At 38.8% G+C, this 18,632-nt stretch overlaps 1 protein-coding gene across 1 annotated transcript; it reads right to left on the bottom strand.

The window, feature by feature from the left end:
* Positions 1-316: 316 nt before the first annotated feature.
* On the bottom strand, positions 317-17,274 carry spo11 (SPO11 initiator of meiotic double stranded breaks). Its single transcript, XM_081385932.1, has 13 exons — positions 16,883-17,274; positions 16,679-16,792; positions 15,726-15,814; positions 14,614-14,680; positions 14,053-14,161; positions 13,805-13,891; positions 13,492-13,528; positions 11,298-11,407; positions 11,127-11,226; positions 9,860-9,897; positions 8,648-8,724; positions 876-987; positions 317-701 (listed from the first exon to the last, which is right to left on the bottom strand). The coding sequence occupies exons 1-13, from the start codon at positions 16,972-16,974 to the stop codon at positions 582-584; spliced, it is 1,152 nt and encodes a 383-aa protein (XP_081242058.1). The 5' UTR covers positions 16,975-17,274; the 3' UTR covers positions 317-581.
* Positions 17,275-18,632: the final 1,358 nt, after the last annotated feature.

The raw sequence follows: 18,632 nt of genomic DNA, 5'->3' as shown, positions 1-18,632 counted from the left end.
GGTTGGTGTCTTTAGAAGAAGAATTTGTGCTAAATTTTACATAAATAAATCACAAAAATCCGTTCGATGGGCACAGCCATACAGACTGAAGCGGAAGGTTTTTTTTTTACGCTACCATTTAAAGCTTTATTGCTTATTTGCAATAAAAATTGCAAATCTGATATTGCCATCCCTACCATTAACTTACACTTTCTGGGCTAAATCACCATAACCATGATTTAAATACTTAAATCTACCTTTATTTTTAAAGAAACTGATGACTTATTTACCTAAGTACTTTAAAATCTAAAATAACTAAGTTCATGGTGAAAGAGAAGGGTTTGTTTCGTTCATTTATTCCATAATATTCACCGCCAATGCAAACGTGACAGTCCAGAGCAGCTTTAACATAACATCTCAGATGATGTATGGCATATTCAATCTCATAACTCATAGTCTACGGTGACGGTAATCCAACATAACTGCTCATCTAACATTTAGTAAGAACACGCTGTAACATCTGTACATTATTCAATCATGCACTTAATGCGAAAACACGCTGCATGTGTGGCATACATATTCCAGTAGAGGGCAGCAGATGCTCATATCCAGCCTCCATAGCGCAGTTTATTTGGCAGGTAGACTCGAGTGAGGAAATTAGGGGCGATAGATGCCAGGGACTGGATCTCAGCTTTCTGCTTCAGTCTCTGCATCGTTTCTACCTGAAAAAAAAAAAAATCACAGACACATAGATTAGGCGACATCATTCACATTCTTGTCCTCTCCAAACACCTGTCAAAACACTTATGTCACAGACGCATCTTTGACCATATCGTCTGTTCTTTGCATAATGCCTTTGTCATGTCTTAAATGTACAGAAGCATGGAATGAGGCACCTCTCTCTCCCACGCAGGCTGGCAGGTGATGTAGGTTCTGTTCCTCAAGCTGTTGATTTTACTCTCATCTGCTTGAGAAAATGGAATAATACTTTCCTCCGGCACCCTGTACCTGTGACAGCCATTCAAATACAGACACCATGAGGCCTTGTGCATTCATAACAATGTACACACAAACATAATCTCAGCAATTTACTCTTACATATAGTCGCTGACCACTTAATTTGGCACTAGTGTTAGTTGATGCAGATAGACACAAATAGTGTTTTCAGACTGTTACTGCAATGTTAACTGCAATTGAAAATTAAAATGCTATTAGTTTAAATTTATATTAAACGCAATTAGCTGATATACCTACTTCACTAGGACTTAAGTACATCTTTATATGTATTTTCACAATTCTATTGTCTTTAAACTTTAATATGGTTAAAGTTACTGCTGAATGTACTGACAGGCATTTATGGTAGACTAAAATATACTCTAATGCCATTTCTATTGAAACTTATATGTCATGTATTTAAATATATTTGTAATTACACATTTATAATGCTGAAGCTGCAGTTGATTAACTTTAAATATAATATCAAATAACACACAACAGTTAGTTAGACAACACATGTTAGTCAACACTTCAAAATCAGTGTACTTATTTAAATCACGACAACAGATTATTAAAACATGATTTAAAATATACTTTAAAGTAAAACGTTTAATCTGACATTACAACAAAGTGCACTTTTAAAGTTCCAGAAACTCTTTAAGTACACTTAAGTGGCCTTTTATTTAATTGATATTATATTAAAGGGATAGTTCACTTTGAAATTAATTTTTGATATGTTTTAGCTTACCTCAAGGGCATCCAAGATGTAGGTGTCTTTGTTTCCGCAGTAGTTTCAATTTGGATATTTTTAGGTCAAACCGTTCTTGTCTGTCAGTCATATAATGCAGGTCGATGGTCACTGTATCAAAACACAAGCACAGAGTCCAAATTAAAACAATTCCCCATCGTCCAAATTAAACAATTCCCCATCGTAAGTACACATTGATGGCCTAAGACACGAAACGAGCGGTGAGCGGTTTGAGTGAGAAAACGAACAGTATTTATATCGTTGTTATCTCTTGAAAACAGCACACGTCTAAATGATCTGACGGCGCGGGCGGGTATGGATATATACATAGATGTCGCCTTGGCTACTGCAGTTCATTGGAACGAAACCGTAGCCAAGCGACATCTAGTGTATAAATCTATACCCGCCCGCGAGCGGGTATAGATGTACACTAGATGTCGCCTTTGCTACTGCAGTTCATTGGAACGAAACCGTAGCCAAGGCGACATCTATGTATATATCTATACCCGCCCGCGCCGTCAGATCATTTGGACGTGTGCTGTGTTACAAGAGGTAAAAACGATATAAATACTGTTCATTTTCTCACACAAACCGCTCGTTTCGTGTCTTAGGCCAGTGGTTCTCAATCCTGGTCCTGGGGACCCACAGCTCTGCACAGTTTGTATGTCTCCCTCATTTAACACACCTGATTCAGATCATCATCTCGTTAGGAAAGAGCTCTATGAACTGAACTGGGAGTGTCAGATAAAGGAGACATATAAAATGTGCAGAGTTGTGGGTCCCCAGGACCAGGATTGAGAACCACTGTCTTAGGCCATCAATGTGTACTTACGATGGGGAATTGTTTAATTTGGACGATGGGGAATTGCTTTAATTTGGACTCTGTGCTTGTGTTTTGATACAGTGACCATCGACCTGCATTATATGACTGACAGACAAGAACGGTTTGACCTAAAAATATCCAAATTGAAACTACTGCGGAAAAAAAGACACCTACATCTTGGATGCCCTTGAGGTAAGCTAAAACATACCAAAATTTATTTTCAAAGTGAACTATCCCTTTAACTGTAACTACAGTTTAAAAAAAATAAGATTTGAAGTACACTACAATTGCACATTCAGTTCAGTTCATTTTTCACAAGGGCTGTCCCTCCTTTTCTTTAAAAAAAGAAAAAGGCAAAATTCTGGGTTATAGTGAGGCAATTACAATGGAAATGTAAATAGTACATTTAAATAGTAAAGCTACAAGACGTGTTAATAACTGTAGTGCTTACTAAACATTTCTGTGTAAAAATGGATCTAATTTTACAACCTTGCTGCCATGACAAAAATAACGTTTAAATCCAAAAGCCACTGTAAAAATGATGAGAACTTCACTGCACAAATAACACAAAAATTAACAGAACAAAATATGTTTTTATAAAATTATAAGACCAGGCTAGAATCAATTCTGTTTAGCTATCATACTATGGTGTAGCAGATTAAATCAGAAAACTGAAACACATTACTTTATTTCAATACATCTGTGCTGAGAATTGTGAGCAGTCTTCTTAATTTCATGTAGACTTTAAGGAGAGTGTTGTTCTACAAATCCTGCCTTTACAAACATGACATTAGTGCATTACAAACATGCAGGATCTCAGTCCAGTAGTGTTTTTGGGATGAGGTGGAGCAGGAAACTGGCAGCATGAATGTGCTGATGCTGTCGGAATCAGAGCAAAAATACCTGAGGATGTTTCCAGCGCTTTTTTGAAGGCATGCTGTCATTCAGATGGGTGAATTCACTAAACAGCTGACCACTTTTACATGCAGTTTGTGCATTTCAATACACAAACCTACAATCCAGATCAGAATCCAGATTCAAAGTCAGTAGCTATGTAAAAAATGGCGGTGCGTGCACAACGCGAGGCTCAACGTCTCCCCAGTTTTTGCGGTTTAGCAGTGTTCTATTTATGCCTGGCTACTTTGTTAATTCATCCCAGAGATCTCCAGAACATCGGAGGCTGCTTTTGCCCTGCCGGGCGGAGGTGCTCCCAGACGGCGACAAACTTTGGTGCGGATGGATGGCGGAAGGATGAGTTTTGTGATGCGGTTGGGGATGAAATAATAGCCCATCCGCGCATCTCTAGTCTCCTGTTACACCAGAGATAATAAAACTCTGGACCAGGTTTACACTAACATACCTGTAGCTTAGAGAGCTACCCCCCCTCCCCCATTTGGGTAAATCAGATCACATCTCACTGTTCCTTTTTCCCACGTATTTATCACTTCTTCAACGTGTGGAACCTACAGTGAAGACAATCAAAGTGTGGCCAGAGGGAGCAGACTCTGAACTGCAAGACCGGTTTCAACAGACTAATGAGAAATCAAACAAACAAAAATTTAGCTTTCTGCAGACCACCAGCCAACGACCAGTGAAGTCAGTGCAGCATTGAGCAGGATTAATGCACGGAAAGCGGCAGGGCCTGATGGCATTCCTGGACGTGTTCTTAGGACATGTGCTGCAGAACTGGCGGGGGTTCTGACAGACTTATTCCACCTGTCTCTTGAACAAGCTGCTATGCCTACCTGCTTCAAGACCACTTCCATTGTACCAATACCAAAAAACTCCTCTGCAACGTGCCTTAATACTTACCGCCCAGTAGTGCTTACTCCCATCATCACCAAGTGCTTTGAGTGGTTGGTCTGGGCACATCTCAAAACCTGTCTCCCACCCACACTGGATACTTGTCAATTCGCCTATCGCAAAAATAGGAGCACAGAAGATGCAATTTCCATAACGCTGCACTCAGTTCTCTCTCATTTGGACAATAAAGACACTTACGCTAGAATGATGTTCCTTGATTTTAGTACAGCGTTCAACACTGTCATCCCATCCAGGTTAATCATCAAATTTAGAGACTTGGGTATCAGTATTTTACTCTGCAACTGGCTTTTGAACCTTCTGACCAACAGACCCCAGTATGTTCGGTTAGACCACCATTGCTCTTCTACCCTCATTCTTAGCACTGGTGTACCACAGGGCTGTTTGTCCTTTCCTCTATTCCCTTTTCACCTACGACTGCGATCCTGTACATGGTTCTAAAATCATTGTCAAGTTTGCAGACACCACGGTGATCCTACTAATTAAGAACAACGAGTCAGCCAACAGGGAGGAGGTGGACCGCAAAGCTGCATGGGCTACTGATAACAACTTGTTGCTCAACACTAAGAAAACCAAAGAACTCACAGTAGACTTTAGAAAGGAGAGACGTGGAGCATACACACCCATCAATATCAATGATGAGGTAGTGGACTGTGTCACTAATTTTAAATTCCTATGGATTCACACATCCAATTACCTTACATGGACAATCAACAGCTCTACAATGGTCAAGAAGGCTAACCAGTGCCTATTTTTCCTGCGGATTCTGAAAAAGAATGATCTCTCCTCAGAAATCCTGTTGAACTTCTACCGATGTGCCGTTGAGAGTATCCCGACCAACTGTATTACAGTTTGGTATGGAAGATGCTCTGTGTCAGACCGGAAAGCACTGCAGAGGGTGGTGAAAACTGGCCAACGCATTATAGGAACTGCACTCCCAACCTTGGAAGATATCTACAGGAAACGTTGTTACAGGAAAGCACACAACATCATAAAAGATTTCTCTCACCCGGCTTATGGACTGTTGGACCTTCTGGGAGGCGCTATAGGAGTCTCCGGACCAGGACTAGCAGGTTTAGGAAAAGCTTTTTTCCCACAGTTGTTTCCATGCTGAACTCTACCCCTTAGTAACTCAATGGTGACAGAAGATGACGGAAGAGATGGTGACAGAAGATGGCAAAGTGATGATGACAGGAGTTGGCGAAGGGATGGTGAAAGAAGCTGGCGAAAGGATGGCGAAGGGATGATGACAGGAGATGGCAAAGGGGAAATGACAGATGGTGAAGGGATGGCGACAAGATGGTGAAGGGATGATGACAGGAGATGACGAAGGGATGGCGACAGAAGAAAATGGGGAAGGGATAATGACAGGAGATGGCGACAGGAGATGACGAAGGAATGGCGACAGAAGATGACGAAGGGATGATGACAGAAGATGACGAAGGGATGATGACAGAAGATGGCGAAGGGATGATGACAGATGGCGAAGGGATGATTACAGGAGATGACAAAGGGATGATGACAGAAGATGGCGAAGGGATGGTGACAGATGGCGAAGGGATGATTACAGGAGTTGACGAAGGGATGGCGACAGAAGATGACGAAGGGATGATGACAGAAGATGGCGAAGGGATGGTGACAGATGGCGAAGGGATGATTACAGGAGATGACGAAGGGATGGCGACAGAAGATGACGAAGGGATGATGACAGAAGATGGCGAAGGGATGGCGACAGAAGATGACGAAGGGATGATTACAGGAGATGACGAAGGGATGGCGACAGAAGATGACGAAGGGATGATGACAGGAGATGACGAAGGGATGGCGACAGAAGATGACGTAGGGATGATGACAGAAGATGGCGAAGGGATGGCGACAGAAGATGGCGAAGGGATGGCGACAGAAGATGGCAAAGGGATGATGACAGGATATTGCGGTGACCCCGGCGGTGATGATGGTAGATGTCCAGCGATTCCACAGACCCAGAGCTCAGCAGGGTAGACAGCCAAGTTGGTGTTGATGGGGCCAATGACAACCGTGCGACGACCGACGGAGAAGGAGCCGATGGATCCCTGGGTGCAGATGGAGAGCCGATGGTACAGAGCGACATCACTGGCACTGGAAAGCTAGGCGAAGCTGCTGTGACGAGCAGCTGAGGCGCAGCTAGAGGGCCAGAGGACTGAGGCGGAGCCGGTGTAATAAAGGACAGAAGTGGAGCCGGAGGGAAGGAGGAACCCTCTATAGCCGTAGGGGTGGAGGGACTGAGCACAGCTGAAGGCTCGCAAGTCTGTGGCGGAAGTAGAGTGACGACAGTCCCTGGTGGGACGAGGGAACCCACAAGGTCGAGGGTCTAGAGCCCAAGGTGGGAGAAGCCAAGGCGGAGCCGGCTGGTCGACGGGACGAGGTGGAACGAAGGGATCAGGGGCCAGAGGCGGAGCCATAGGATCCTCTTGCTCGGGCAAGGCTGGTGGCTGCACAACCTGAGGCTTCACGTCACAGCAAGGTGTTCCCGGGGAAGAAGAAGGGCTGCAGGTATCCAGCAGAGGCAGGGCTGGAGGACTGGCTGAGCTTTGCGGTGAAGGCGACAGAGGTAAAATTGACGTGTTCAATAACAGTAATTCCAATTCCCAACAGGTTGATAATACAGTCTTACTACTGTCTTGAAATAGCGATGATGAAGAATAAACAGATAATATCGGATGGGATAAGGTGGGAGGCAGTACCTCCATATCCAGGTTAATCAGCCAGTCCTCAGTGTCCTCTTCTACCAGTGTCCCCTCAGCCGCTGGTGTCGCAGGCTCACACGCCTGGTCAGACTCACTCTGGGGCACCGGCTACGGGGCGATGGTCGGGGCTCTCCCTTTCCCTCTCTCGCAAAGTCTCTGCGGTCGAGGGTGGTGGTGGGCTGGGCTCTGGGTTTGGCTGTAGTCTGGATCGGGGATAGACGCTCGCTCCAGTCTAGTCCCTGGGTGTCTAGGAGGTCTACTGGCTGGAGGTAGTTGGCCTCAATCCAAAACAATGATTTCAAGGTCTCATCGTCGAAGGGTGTGCTGACGGGGAGACGACAGAACTGTTCAATGTAACTAAAAAATGAAGTCCCTTATGGAGTGACCTTTTAAATGGACATTACGGACTATAAAGGTAAGAAAGAAGTCTCTTCTTTACTAAAATTGTTACGTTTTCTGTCAGCATTTGATATTTTTCCTCTCAAACGCTGAATTTACAGTTACAATGAGCAGTGTTTCTGTGTCCAAAGTACACAAAAATGAGTTTGCGATTGGTTGTCTGTTGCTAAGCATTCAGCAGTAACATTCTAACACTGTTCCGTTTCACAAAGTACAATGTTAGCACCGCAATGCGGGGTTAACACTGCATCTTAATTACCCGGGGTTAAAAACGGCGTTTAGAAGGACAATAACCAGGGGTTAAGCGCAGGTTTTTTTTATTGAGCACTCAAATTTAATTGAGGAATCGTGACAGCCCTATCTTGTAACGAATGTCATTTCAGTTCTACTTTCTGAGTTTGAGACAGAACGACATAATGCAAGCACTGTAAAAAGTTTTGCCACAAACTCAACTCCTTCATGCTAATATAGCGAGAAAGCTTTTCACCTCAACGAGAAATATCATTTTAATATCACGAGATCTCGTCACACCCCTAGTTTTTTTTAATCAAATAATGACTTCAATCAAATTAAAGTAATAAAAATTAAGTCTTAACTGGGTCTATATCCATACACGCAGTATAATCAAGTGCACTTTCGACATTTGAAAATGATTTCAGATTTCAGAAACCGATTCAGTTTTCTAGGGTGATGTTGTACAGATAAAGTATGCCAGATCATGGTGGTCTGCTGCATTCTGTACAAGCTACCACTCAGAACTGGGCTGAAAGATGGGAAACTGCCAATTTTTGGTAGTGTGGCATTAATTCCCCTTCTAAAAGCACAAAAGAAATGTAAGGGATACTAGATAATGTACCTTGCAAAGTGGCAAGTGTTTAACATATCATGTAGGCAACATGGTGCTAACAACGGCAGTTAACATTTCTTTCTTCTGTAGTTTATTCTATTTTCCTGATTCTGATTTTCTGATGTTCTGATTTCTGAAGTCCATGACAGTTGACACATCCACTTAAAAATAGCTTTCAAGGGGAAGGAAATAAAAAACAGCAACAGCAACAAAAACCAAAACAAAAAAAACCCAGAAAACGGAAACCAGAGCAAGCCCAGCCTCAATCACAAACCACAGAGCAGAGTAATGAGTTGACTTTCCCAAACCTCTGGATGTCTGAAGGCAGGAGGCCCAACCACAGCACACTGGGGACAGTCAGACTGTGGGCCTCGAAGGCCATTGACTGTGGACAAATGACAGTTTGAGTTCCTAAAGCTGGACGGCCGACAGACATTGAACAAGCCAACATGATTTATTAAGTATATGTTCAGGTTTAAGTATATGAAATGTTACAGTCACTGCATGTATTGGTTTTAATGTGCTTTGAAAGGCCTGCAAAAAAAATAATTTACCAGAATTTTTGTCTTTTTTCAATATAGAATTTAATCAAATTTAATAATAAAATTGTAACTGAGAAGCAAAACTGTTTAAGTTTGGTGTAGAATAGATTTAATTTTTTTAATGAACAGAACACTTTATTTGGTAAAGACACATTAAATTGATCAAAAGTGACAGTAAAGACATTTATAATGTTACAAAAGACTTCAAATAAATGCCGTTCTTATGAACTTTCGATTCATTAAAGAATCCTGAAAAAAGTGTATCATGGTTTCCACAAAAATGTTAAGCAGCATGACTGTTTTCAATAATGATAATAATAAGACATGTTTCTTGAGCAGCATATCATTACATTTTAAAATATATTAAATTACATTAAATTTTTAAACCGAAAACAGTTATTTTAAATTGTAATAATATTTAACAATAGTTCATAATGTTACTGTTTTAACTGTATTTACTGTTTTTACTTTACCTTGGTGAGCAGAAGAGACTTCTTTCAAAAACATAAAAAAATCTTTCGACCCCAAACTTTTGAATGGTCGTGTATATCGTCTTATTATTTAACACAATTTTGCTTCTCTAGTAAATATGTAATATTATGTTACAATGTGCAAGAATTTAAAAGTATATAATAAAATTTGTATACATTTATTATATTATTTCTTCATTCATATTAGTTTAGATATTTTACAATGGAAAATGACAAAAAAACTGAAAATGATTTTTGTACTGCAGGATTCTGTACGTGAAAGCGAGTTAAACAGCCAAAATGTAGCCACACACTCTGCAGATGTGTCACACATACACATGTAGAAACGCTTTACTTTTTCCACAAGGGTAAATTTGAAGTTCATGAATGAGTGCTTCCTCTTTTTTGTCTTGCCACAAAGAGAGAAGAATAATTACATGTCACCGCAATGCAAAACTGTGCAGGCCTCACTGGAAATTGCACAGAAATAGTAGGAAACAGGACTTACCAGTGAGCCATACTTGTAGATGCACATGATCTCGATGCCTGGGGAAAAAAAAAAAAGGGAGAGAGGCTGATTCTGCAATCACCACCATACCCTTGCAATTATCCTTTGGGACAACTTAATTCGCCCGAGAACAAAGTAAAGCATTACACATGCACAGAGAGCGCTGGAGTCATTGATAATGACAGTGACAGAAATAGCAGGGCCTTCATGTTCATGCTAAACTGCACTAGACCTGCCACAAATGAAAATCACTGCAGGATTGGTTGTTCTCAGGGAACGATGAACTCATGCGAACGATGGAGCATGTGTGTGTTTGTGATCTTTGCATACATGTGTGTTTGTAGTTCAAAAACTTTACTGAGTATAAATGTAAATGTCATGTATTTAAATATATATTTGTAATTACACATTTGTAACGAGGAAGCAATTTAGAACAGAAAATATATTCACTTTAATTCTAATATTAAATAATACACTAGTTAAAAATTATATTATAAATTATACTAGTTAAAATAGTTAAAGTACTTTACATGTGCTTTAGTATGTTAGTCAAGACATTAAAATAAGTGCACTTCTTTAAAACTATTAATTTGACATTTTTTATTAATTGTACTTTCAAAAACATTGCATTTAAAAGTCATGACAGTGTACTCTTTTTAAGTACACTTAGCTGGAGTTTTATTTCTTTAATATTATATTATATGCAAGTAATAAAATATACTTCAAAGACTACAATGCACATTCAATACAATTAAGCACACTTTTTCACAAAGATGCTAGGGGTGTTGTGGGCAGTGTTGGGGGTATTACAATGCGAGTTACTTAATCAGATTACTTTTCAAATAAGAAACACATCTCCTTGTCCACATGTTGAGAAAAATCGTGAGTAAATGCAGAGCTGTTGTGTGCGCTGTGTAAATATGACGGTTATTGTAGTTCAGGACTAAATGTGAGGCATTTACTCATCTGACTTGCACAAAAATAGGTTCAGTATTCCTCAAAATGAATAAAACAGTGAAATGGAAACTCAGAATATTACACAAACCTGCAATCTTGAATTACACAAATATAGTTTATGTATTTAATCTCACTTTATTAACCAATGTCTTTGCTTTGTAAGATGATATTGTAACGCATTACTCTAAAAGTAACTTTCACCAACAATGGTTTTGGGTAGTTGCCACCCTAAAATCCCTCATTCTTGAATGAGTAACATGATGTAATAAGCATGATTAATACATGTGTGTGTGTGTGTGTGTGTTTGTACCATGAGGATCTGCATCCACCAGAGCAAAAACTGGGACGTGTAGCGCGTCCCACAGTTTCCTCACCATCAGTCTGCTGTTGACATCAGGCATCCCTTTACCCTGATGAACACACAAGACCAAACATTCAGGCTTTGAAAATACACACCAGCACTGATCTAACAGACGCTTACTGTTATGATGATACAGGGCGAAAGTCTGGTACAAAAATCATCGTCCAGTAGTCTCTGGAGTGTTGCATCTTTCTCCACGATCAGAATGAATTTTGCAGATGATACAATGTCTTATATGTTGCTAAGGAATGTAATACATAATACAACAGAGAGTTTTAATGTATTTGGCTCTGTTTTCTTAAAGGGATATTTCACCCAAAAAATAAAATGATGTCATCATTTACTCACCCTCAAGTTGTTTCAAACCTGTATGAATTTCTTTCTTCTGCTGAACACAAAATAAAATATTTTGAAGAATATGGGTAACCAAACAGTTGATGGACCCCATTGACTTCCATAGTATATTATATAATACAAATACTATGGAAGTCAATGGGGTCCATCAACTGTTTGGTTAATGACATTCTTCAAAATATCTTCTTCTGTGTTCAACATGAAGAAAGGACTTCATACAGGTTTGGAACAACTTTCAACATAATTTTATTTTTTGGGTGAAATATCCCTTTAAAAGCTACAATTAACTTTGGTAGAGCAGTGACATAACTATATTAATGTGAATAACTTCTGTGATTTAAAAGACATTGTGCCAAAAATCCCACACATCACTGGGCAGCACAACCATGAGGCACTTAGCATAGGTCAGAAAGGATCTCCAAAAGTCTTATGATTTAATTCCGCCTTAATTTAATTTAATTATTAATAATCTATTTTCAGGAAATATGAGATCACATACCACTGTTATGCTGACGACACTCAATTGTATGTCCCACTACATCCACTTGATAAGCCCTATTCCAACCTTGTTAAGTGTCTCGATGATGTAAAGTGCTGGATGGCTAAGAATTTTCTCCACTTAAACAAGAGCAAAAATGTTGTTTTTGGCCCTCTTAGCTCTTCGCCACTTATCTCTAGATACTTGGGGCCACTCTCCAGAAATGTTCACCCATGCACAAAAAATCTGGGTGTATTTATTGACTCTGAACTTGAATTTTGCAAAACAAGTTAGTGCTGGGGTGAAAACTAGTTTATACTACTTAAGATTAATAGCTAAAATGAAACCTATGCTCTCATTTAGAGATTTGGAGATGATCATCCATGCTTTTATATCATCCAGACTGGACTATTGTATTGTGGTGTATTTAAGACTCTCTCAGTCATTGGTGAATCGATTGCAGCTGGTTCAAAATGCCGCTGCTAGACTATTGACCGGTATGAGAAAGAGACAGAATTACCCCGATTCTAACATCCATTCAATGGCTACCTATCAGATTTCAGATCGACTTCAAGGCCTTATTAATATTTTTTTTACATTTTAAATGGTCTCGCGCCCTCTTATCTGTCAGATCTTATTATTCCGCACCAGCCAGTAAAGAATCTGAGATCAGCAGATAAATTAATGCTCCAGGTACTGTGCTCCCGACTCAAGCGAAAAGGTGATCGCGCCTTTTCGATAGCCGGTCCTAGGTTATGGAATAACTTGCCGCTTGCCATCCGCTCTGTCCCCACTTCGCCCTCTTTTAACACGGCTTTGAAGAAGCACTTTTATAGCTTGCCGTTTGACTCTGACCCAGGAGAGAACTAAATATTAATTTTATGTTGTTGTGTTTTGTATTCTCTGTTTTTGGTTTTATTGATGGCTTTGTACAGCACTTTGGGCTGCACTTGACAATGTGCTTTATAAAAAAATAAACTAAACTAAACTCTATCACTTGACTCTGGTGTTTGTCTGATAACAGTAGGCCAGGGGTTTTGTTGTGGGTGGTGGGAGAAAAGTTGCATCTAACTGAAATAATTTTTAGTTGTACTAAAGTACTAAAATGACTAAAACTAAAACTGAAATAAAAACTTGATGATACTATTGTCCTCTGTAGAGTTACTTATAGCTGAGTTGAATTAATTTCATAACTGACGAATTTTGCACCATCAACTGAATGAACCAACAATGACCTGACTCAAGCTGAATAATGGCACTATTATCTTTTTAAAAGTTGCTTTACAGCAGAATTTGAATTTGTCTCATATTTGATGAAGTTTGCATCATTGATTCTGTTATTTTCCTATTTATTAATGTGAAGCTATTTTGAAACGATCTGTATTGCATAAAGCGCTATATAAATAAAGGTGACTTGACTTGACCTGACAAGGGATTATGATGGTGTTCCTTTTAAATGGTTTAAGAGAACAGGAAGGATACTTCTGATGCCGATAACATTGGAAGACACAGGGGTAGCCTGGGGGGGCAGAATTATGAAAACATTTCAAATCATGTCACAGCAAAAATAGTATGGACAAAACTTCAGGGAGAAAAAATGACTGAGTAGATTGGGAATGGTGTGTCAGACGAGTTCTACAGATGTGAATGTTTGACAGATACGCTCTAAAAATGTTGCCAGTCGAATTTACAGATGAATGACTCTGGGCAGAAGGAGATTATATAAATCATGCTCTGGCATTCAGTGCACATTAAGTGAGCTTTACAGAAAGGTTGGCCGGCAATCTGGACTCACTGCGGAGCTGGAATTGCAGTCCACCTTTGTGCCATCTTCCTCCAGATAACACAGATCACCTGAGATGAAGCCTTTGGATGTTGCAAGCTGTGAGGATAATTAAAAGAAATGATTTACACTCTCTTTAGTGGATATGCAAAGGTCAACCTATGCAAACGAGGCCTTAAATAATACATGACAATCACTTTATTCGTTTTGCTTTTGTGTGAGTGTATAAAAGTCTACACTCTAGAGCCATATGCACATACAACATGTAGACTCCTACGAGGGACCTTCAGCAAGCACGAAATGTCATCCACGATGAAATCCAAGGTCCTCTGTGAGCCAAACAGCTGCACGTCATTATAGTATATGTCCCTGACCGATCGAAGAGAAAACATTTCAGTGCACAGGTGCACTTGACAAATCACGTCATAAAAAAAATCAAAGGTTCCACCTGCTCCCTATATCAGATGATTTATGACGCTGTTTGCTGATTTATAATCACATCATCACTTATATCCACAGGTGGTTTGAATGAAACGGTCTGCAAAAGCTGATAAAAATGTTAAATATTTAGACATGAAACAGGTCATATCTTAAAAGCGCTGGAGAAAAACTTGCCAAAATATAGTCCTGCAGTATGACATGCTGAAACACCATTTTACTTTTAGCATTTGTATGCATACAAGCATTTTTTTTACTTTTCCAAATGTATTTGTCTCAACACAAGAGCATGTAAACTGATCTTGTGAAGGTGAAAAGTTTTAACCATATTTTAACCTGTAGAGTTTGTGGACATGTTCTGTGTTGACATGGCTATCACTTACCTTTTAGTAGCATAGGAGTCACTTTGTACAAGTTTGTAAATAATAGACAAGACCTTCAGAATCAGGGCTGTAAAACAGAAACAATACAATATAGAAATACAAATAAAGAAATTAAAATACAATATAGAATTTTTCCACAATTCAATGTGCTATATGCTATGAAAGCTTGTTTCCACCACAGAATAAAAAATTCAAAAGGTAATTGCGACTTTTTATCTCACAATTCTGACTTTTTATCTCAGAATTCCGTGATATAAAGTCGCATTTGAGTGTTATAAAGTCAGAATTGTCAGATATAAACTCGCACTTGCGAGAAATAAACTCGCAATTCTGATTTTTTTTCTTCATAACTGCATGTTTATGTCTCGCAATTCTAAATTTATAATACGAAATTGGGAGATATAAAGTCACAATTGCGTGTTAAAGTCAGAATTGTGAGATATAACCTCGCAATTCTGAGTTATGTCAGTATTTTTTTTCCTTAGAATTGGACTTTATAACTCGCAATTGCGAGTTTATATCTCACAATTCTGAGAAAAGATGTCAGAATTGCGACATAAATTCACAATTGCGAGAAAAAAGTAAATTGCAAGTTTATTTCTCACAATTGTGAGTTTATATCTGGCCATTCTGACTTTATAACACGCAATTGTGAGTTTATATCTCGCAATTCTGACTTTATAACATATATGTCTCACATATATTCTAACTTTTTTGATGAGTTAAAAGCAATGTAAAAAAAAAAAAACGTTGTCATAACTTATTGATCATATAATTATTATTATTATTTTTTTTTACAGTGTATGCAGTTGCTAGGATGTTGTGGGTTTGTTATTACTAGCCCAAGTCAAGAGAGTCTCTATGATATTCTGGTCTCTATATGGCTTGGTTCCCTGCATAACTGCAAGTCTATGGGGATTTTTATTGTCCCACAGGCAGAAAATGTATGTCAAATTACCCTTTTTTTGTGGGATGAATTACACTCCTAAGTTTAATAATTGAAAGTTTGGATATGTCCTTGTCAATGTCAAAAATAGATTTGTATATTTGGATGGTAATTACTATTTTATTATCTATAATATGCAAAAGCAAGTAACCCAGTGTGATCTCACCAAACTTGGTTGCTGATGAAGGGCAGTCACATCGGAGAGGCGTTAGAGAGACATCTGCCTTCAGTACCAAACCAACAGACTTCTGAAATCTGAGAATAAAACCAACATCGCTTTTGCTCATTTCCGTTTTCTTTTGCCTTTATTCGTTTTTTTTTGGTTGACTAATATGCAGAAAGTCATAACATGCCCTGAAATATGCACAAGAAACGAAGATGGCTTCAGGAGATACTTCATGTCTGGGTGTGCGGGTGAAATGTTTTGGGGAAAAACATCTCCATGTCTCCTCTGAGAAATCTTATGATGATCATAACCAAATGTTGCTCTGGGAAATCTAAGTACTGAAAGGTTTTATTGTTGTGGGGGATGAAATTATTCACTTAAATTTTTCATTCTCATATCTGTGCTATTAAAACTATCAGTCATTTTGCTAGCATGAAGGATACCTTTATAAAAGCAGTAAGCCAAAAGCCTAGTCGTTCTCCAAGTTGTCAGGACCCTGGCCTTAGAGGGGCCCAGATGAAACGGGCTTTAAGCTTTAGGGAGGTTTGATGTAGATCTGACCAGACAGTTTTCTTTGTTCTGCACAAGAGCTATTACACTGTGCACAGTGAAAACCTCTTCAGAGGATTGCAAGTGTGTATCAGAGAGAGAGAGAGAGAGAGAGAGAGAGAGAGAGAGAGAGAGAGAGAGAGAGAGAGAGAGAGAGAGAGAGAGAGAGAGAGTTCATCCTATCATTAAATTACAGCTATTTAGAGTTGGGAAGTTACTTTATTTGAAAGGTTGAAGGTTCAGATAAAGTACTACAACCAGCCAGATAGTCAGATATTAGACAGACAGACAGATATATAACGCTAGAACGACAGAAAGATAGGATATAAACAAACCTATTTAAATAAAGTCCTGCATATCTTAATGAGGCTGTGTAAATAAACATTAGGCACACACACACACACCTGACATTGGTCCAGCTGGATCTGTTCATCACTTTCAGCACAGGAGCTTCACCTTTAGACACACTGATGACTATCGCCTGAATGACATTCTCAATGCGCGACAAAACATCCTCTCTGTGAATGGAGAGGGGGATTTATAACGCTGACAAACTTTAAAATCAATATTAAAATATAATATTTCTGCTGCTCGTGGTGTCACCTCACCTGCTGATGTCCTCCTGGCGTTTGTCAGCCATTTCCAGACTCTCGAGCAGCGTCTCTCGTAAACGATCTACCTCAGTAAACTGCTCAGCCATCTAAAGGAAGTAAGTTATCTCAAATGCAGTCGAAATAGTTACAAATGTTTTGCGTTCGCTGCAGTTGTAGCTGTTGTTTGTAAGTGGAAAACAGTTTAGCGTTTGGAGCGAGTTAACGTTAACGGATTAACGTTAGCGTCAGAAGTGATGAAGCTCTCAATAAGTCGTCGGAATGGGTGTCACTTTTATGGATATTAACGGCTAAGTGATTAAATATCGAAGATAAAACCACTGAATATGCTAGTCGGGTTTTTAGTATTTTCTTCAAATAATTTTCTAATCAACACGTCAGCTGTGGGCAGATAACGGCTGTGCGCGCGCCTGCGTATATCTGCCGCGCGCTTGTGAATCCAGGCTAGTTTGGAACGCACTAGCGACTGAAAAAAATAATAATAATACTCATGTATTCTTTAAAATTTCACCTTTTGTATTCCATAGAGTAAAGAAAGTCATATGGAGGAAACAGTGCAGGCAAGAACATCATGAAGTGTAAAAAAAGTACACTGCTTATTACGAAAACAATAGGCCTACATAGCACTTTAGTGTATCTAACGTTTTTAGGACACTTCATTGTATGTTAATTGCAATTAGTTGAAAATGTATTATAGTTAATATTAATTGCAATTATCTGAACTAAACTGTTTCTGACTCATATAGGACTTAAAGTAGAGTAGTAGGCCTAATTTACATTATTATACAGAATAGGCTAGGGCCTATTTATTAATAATTTCTTCCATTGTGTTTAAAAATATGATTTAAGTGTACTGGCGAAATTTTCTGTCATGTTGAAACTTGTATGTCATGTAATTTACATATATTTGTGATTGCAGGCTATTTGTAGGCTAATGACGAAGTTGGCCTAACTAAATATATTTAACTAGCCTATAACTTAAAATTATAATCAAGTTGGCCTACTTGTAGGCTACTTTATGTTAGTCAACACAAAATAAGTGTGCTTCTTTAAAGCAGGACAACAGACATTAAAACATGTTGATGTAATTTCTAACATGTGTTACTCTCTTGTCAACTGAATATTTGCAACAGGTCTGGACCCTATAACTTGATGTTGGTGTTTCTTTAAGTAATAATTTGAGGTTTGGTATATTATAATGCTCTTGTTTCTTAAAAAAAAAAAAAAAAAAAAAAAAAAAGATTTATTTGCACTGTAATTGCAAGGCTTTCTTTGTTTGGTTGATTTTTGCTTAGGTTGTTTATGGTTGAAATATTGATAAAAAGATGCAATAAAAAACTAACAAAAACAACATTATGTAAAATGTTCTCTAAAGTGAAATGTTTGATTTGGAATTATCACAAAGTTTTAAAAAAGTACTTAGGTGTGTTAAAGAGTCATGAATGTGTACTCTCTTTAAATACACTTTCATATTATCTGCAAGTTTAAAAAATGTATGTTATGTTTATGTTAGCAGTAGTTCATCTAAAAATATATTTAGATCTATTCTTTGAATATGGGTGCTAGTTATACTGATGCTGAGCGATGTATAAAGCTAGTCTGAAATGAGTATCAGAATTTAAATGTTAATAAGGTCGTCAAGAGAGGGATCTGATCTTGTTGACAATGTGTGAAAAAATTGTGAGACTAAGAGAGACAGAAGGTCCTTGCCCCTGACCTGACCTGAAAACCTCCATACTCCATCTGG

Source organism: Scardinius erythrophthalmus, assembly GCF_964197995.2.
Source record: "Scardinius erythrophthalmus genome assembly, chromosome: 15".
Lineage (NCBI taxonomy): Eukaryota > Metazoa > Chordata > Actinopteri > Cypriniformes > Leuciscidae > Scardinius > Scardinius erythrophthalmus.
The sequence above is the reverse complement of the archived record's forward strand: the minus strand, read 5'-3'. Positions and strand labels throughout refer to the sequence as shown.

Coding starts and splice junctions, on each gene's coding strand:
- spo11 (XM_081385932.1), bottom strand. CDS start 16,974: ATGGCTGAGCAGTTTACTGAGGTAGATCGTTTACGAGAGACGCTGCTC. Junction 16,793..16,882: donor CGCCAGGAGGACATCAGCAG/GTGAGGTGACAC, acceptor CTCCATTCACAG/AGAGGATGTTTTGTCGCGCA. Junction 13,892..14,052: donor CTCGTAGGAGTCTACATGTT/GTATGTGCATAT, acceptor TTATCCTCACAG/CTTGCAACATCCAAAGGCTT.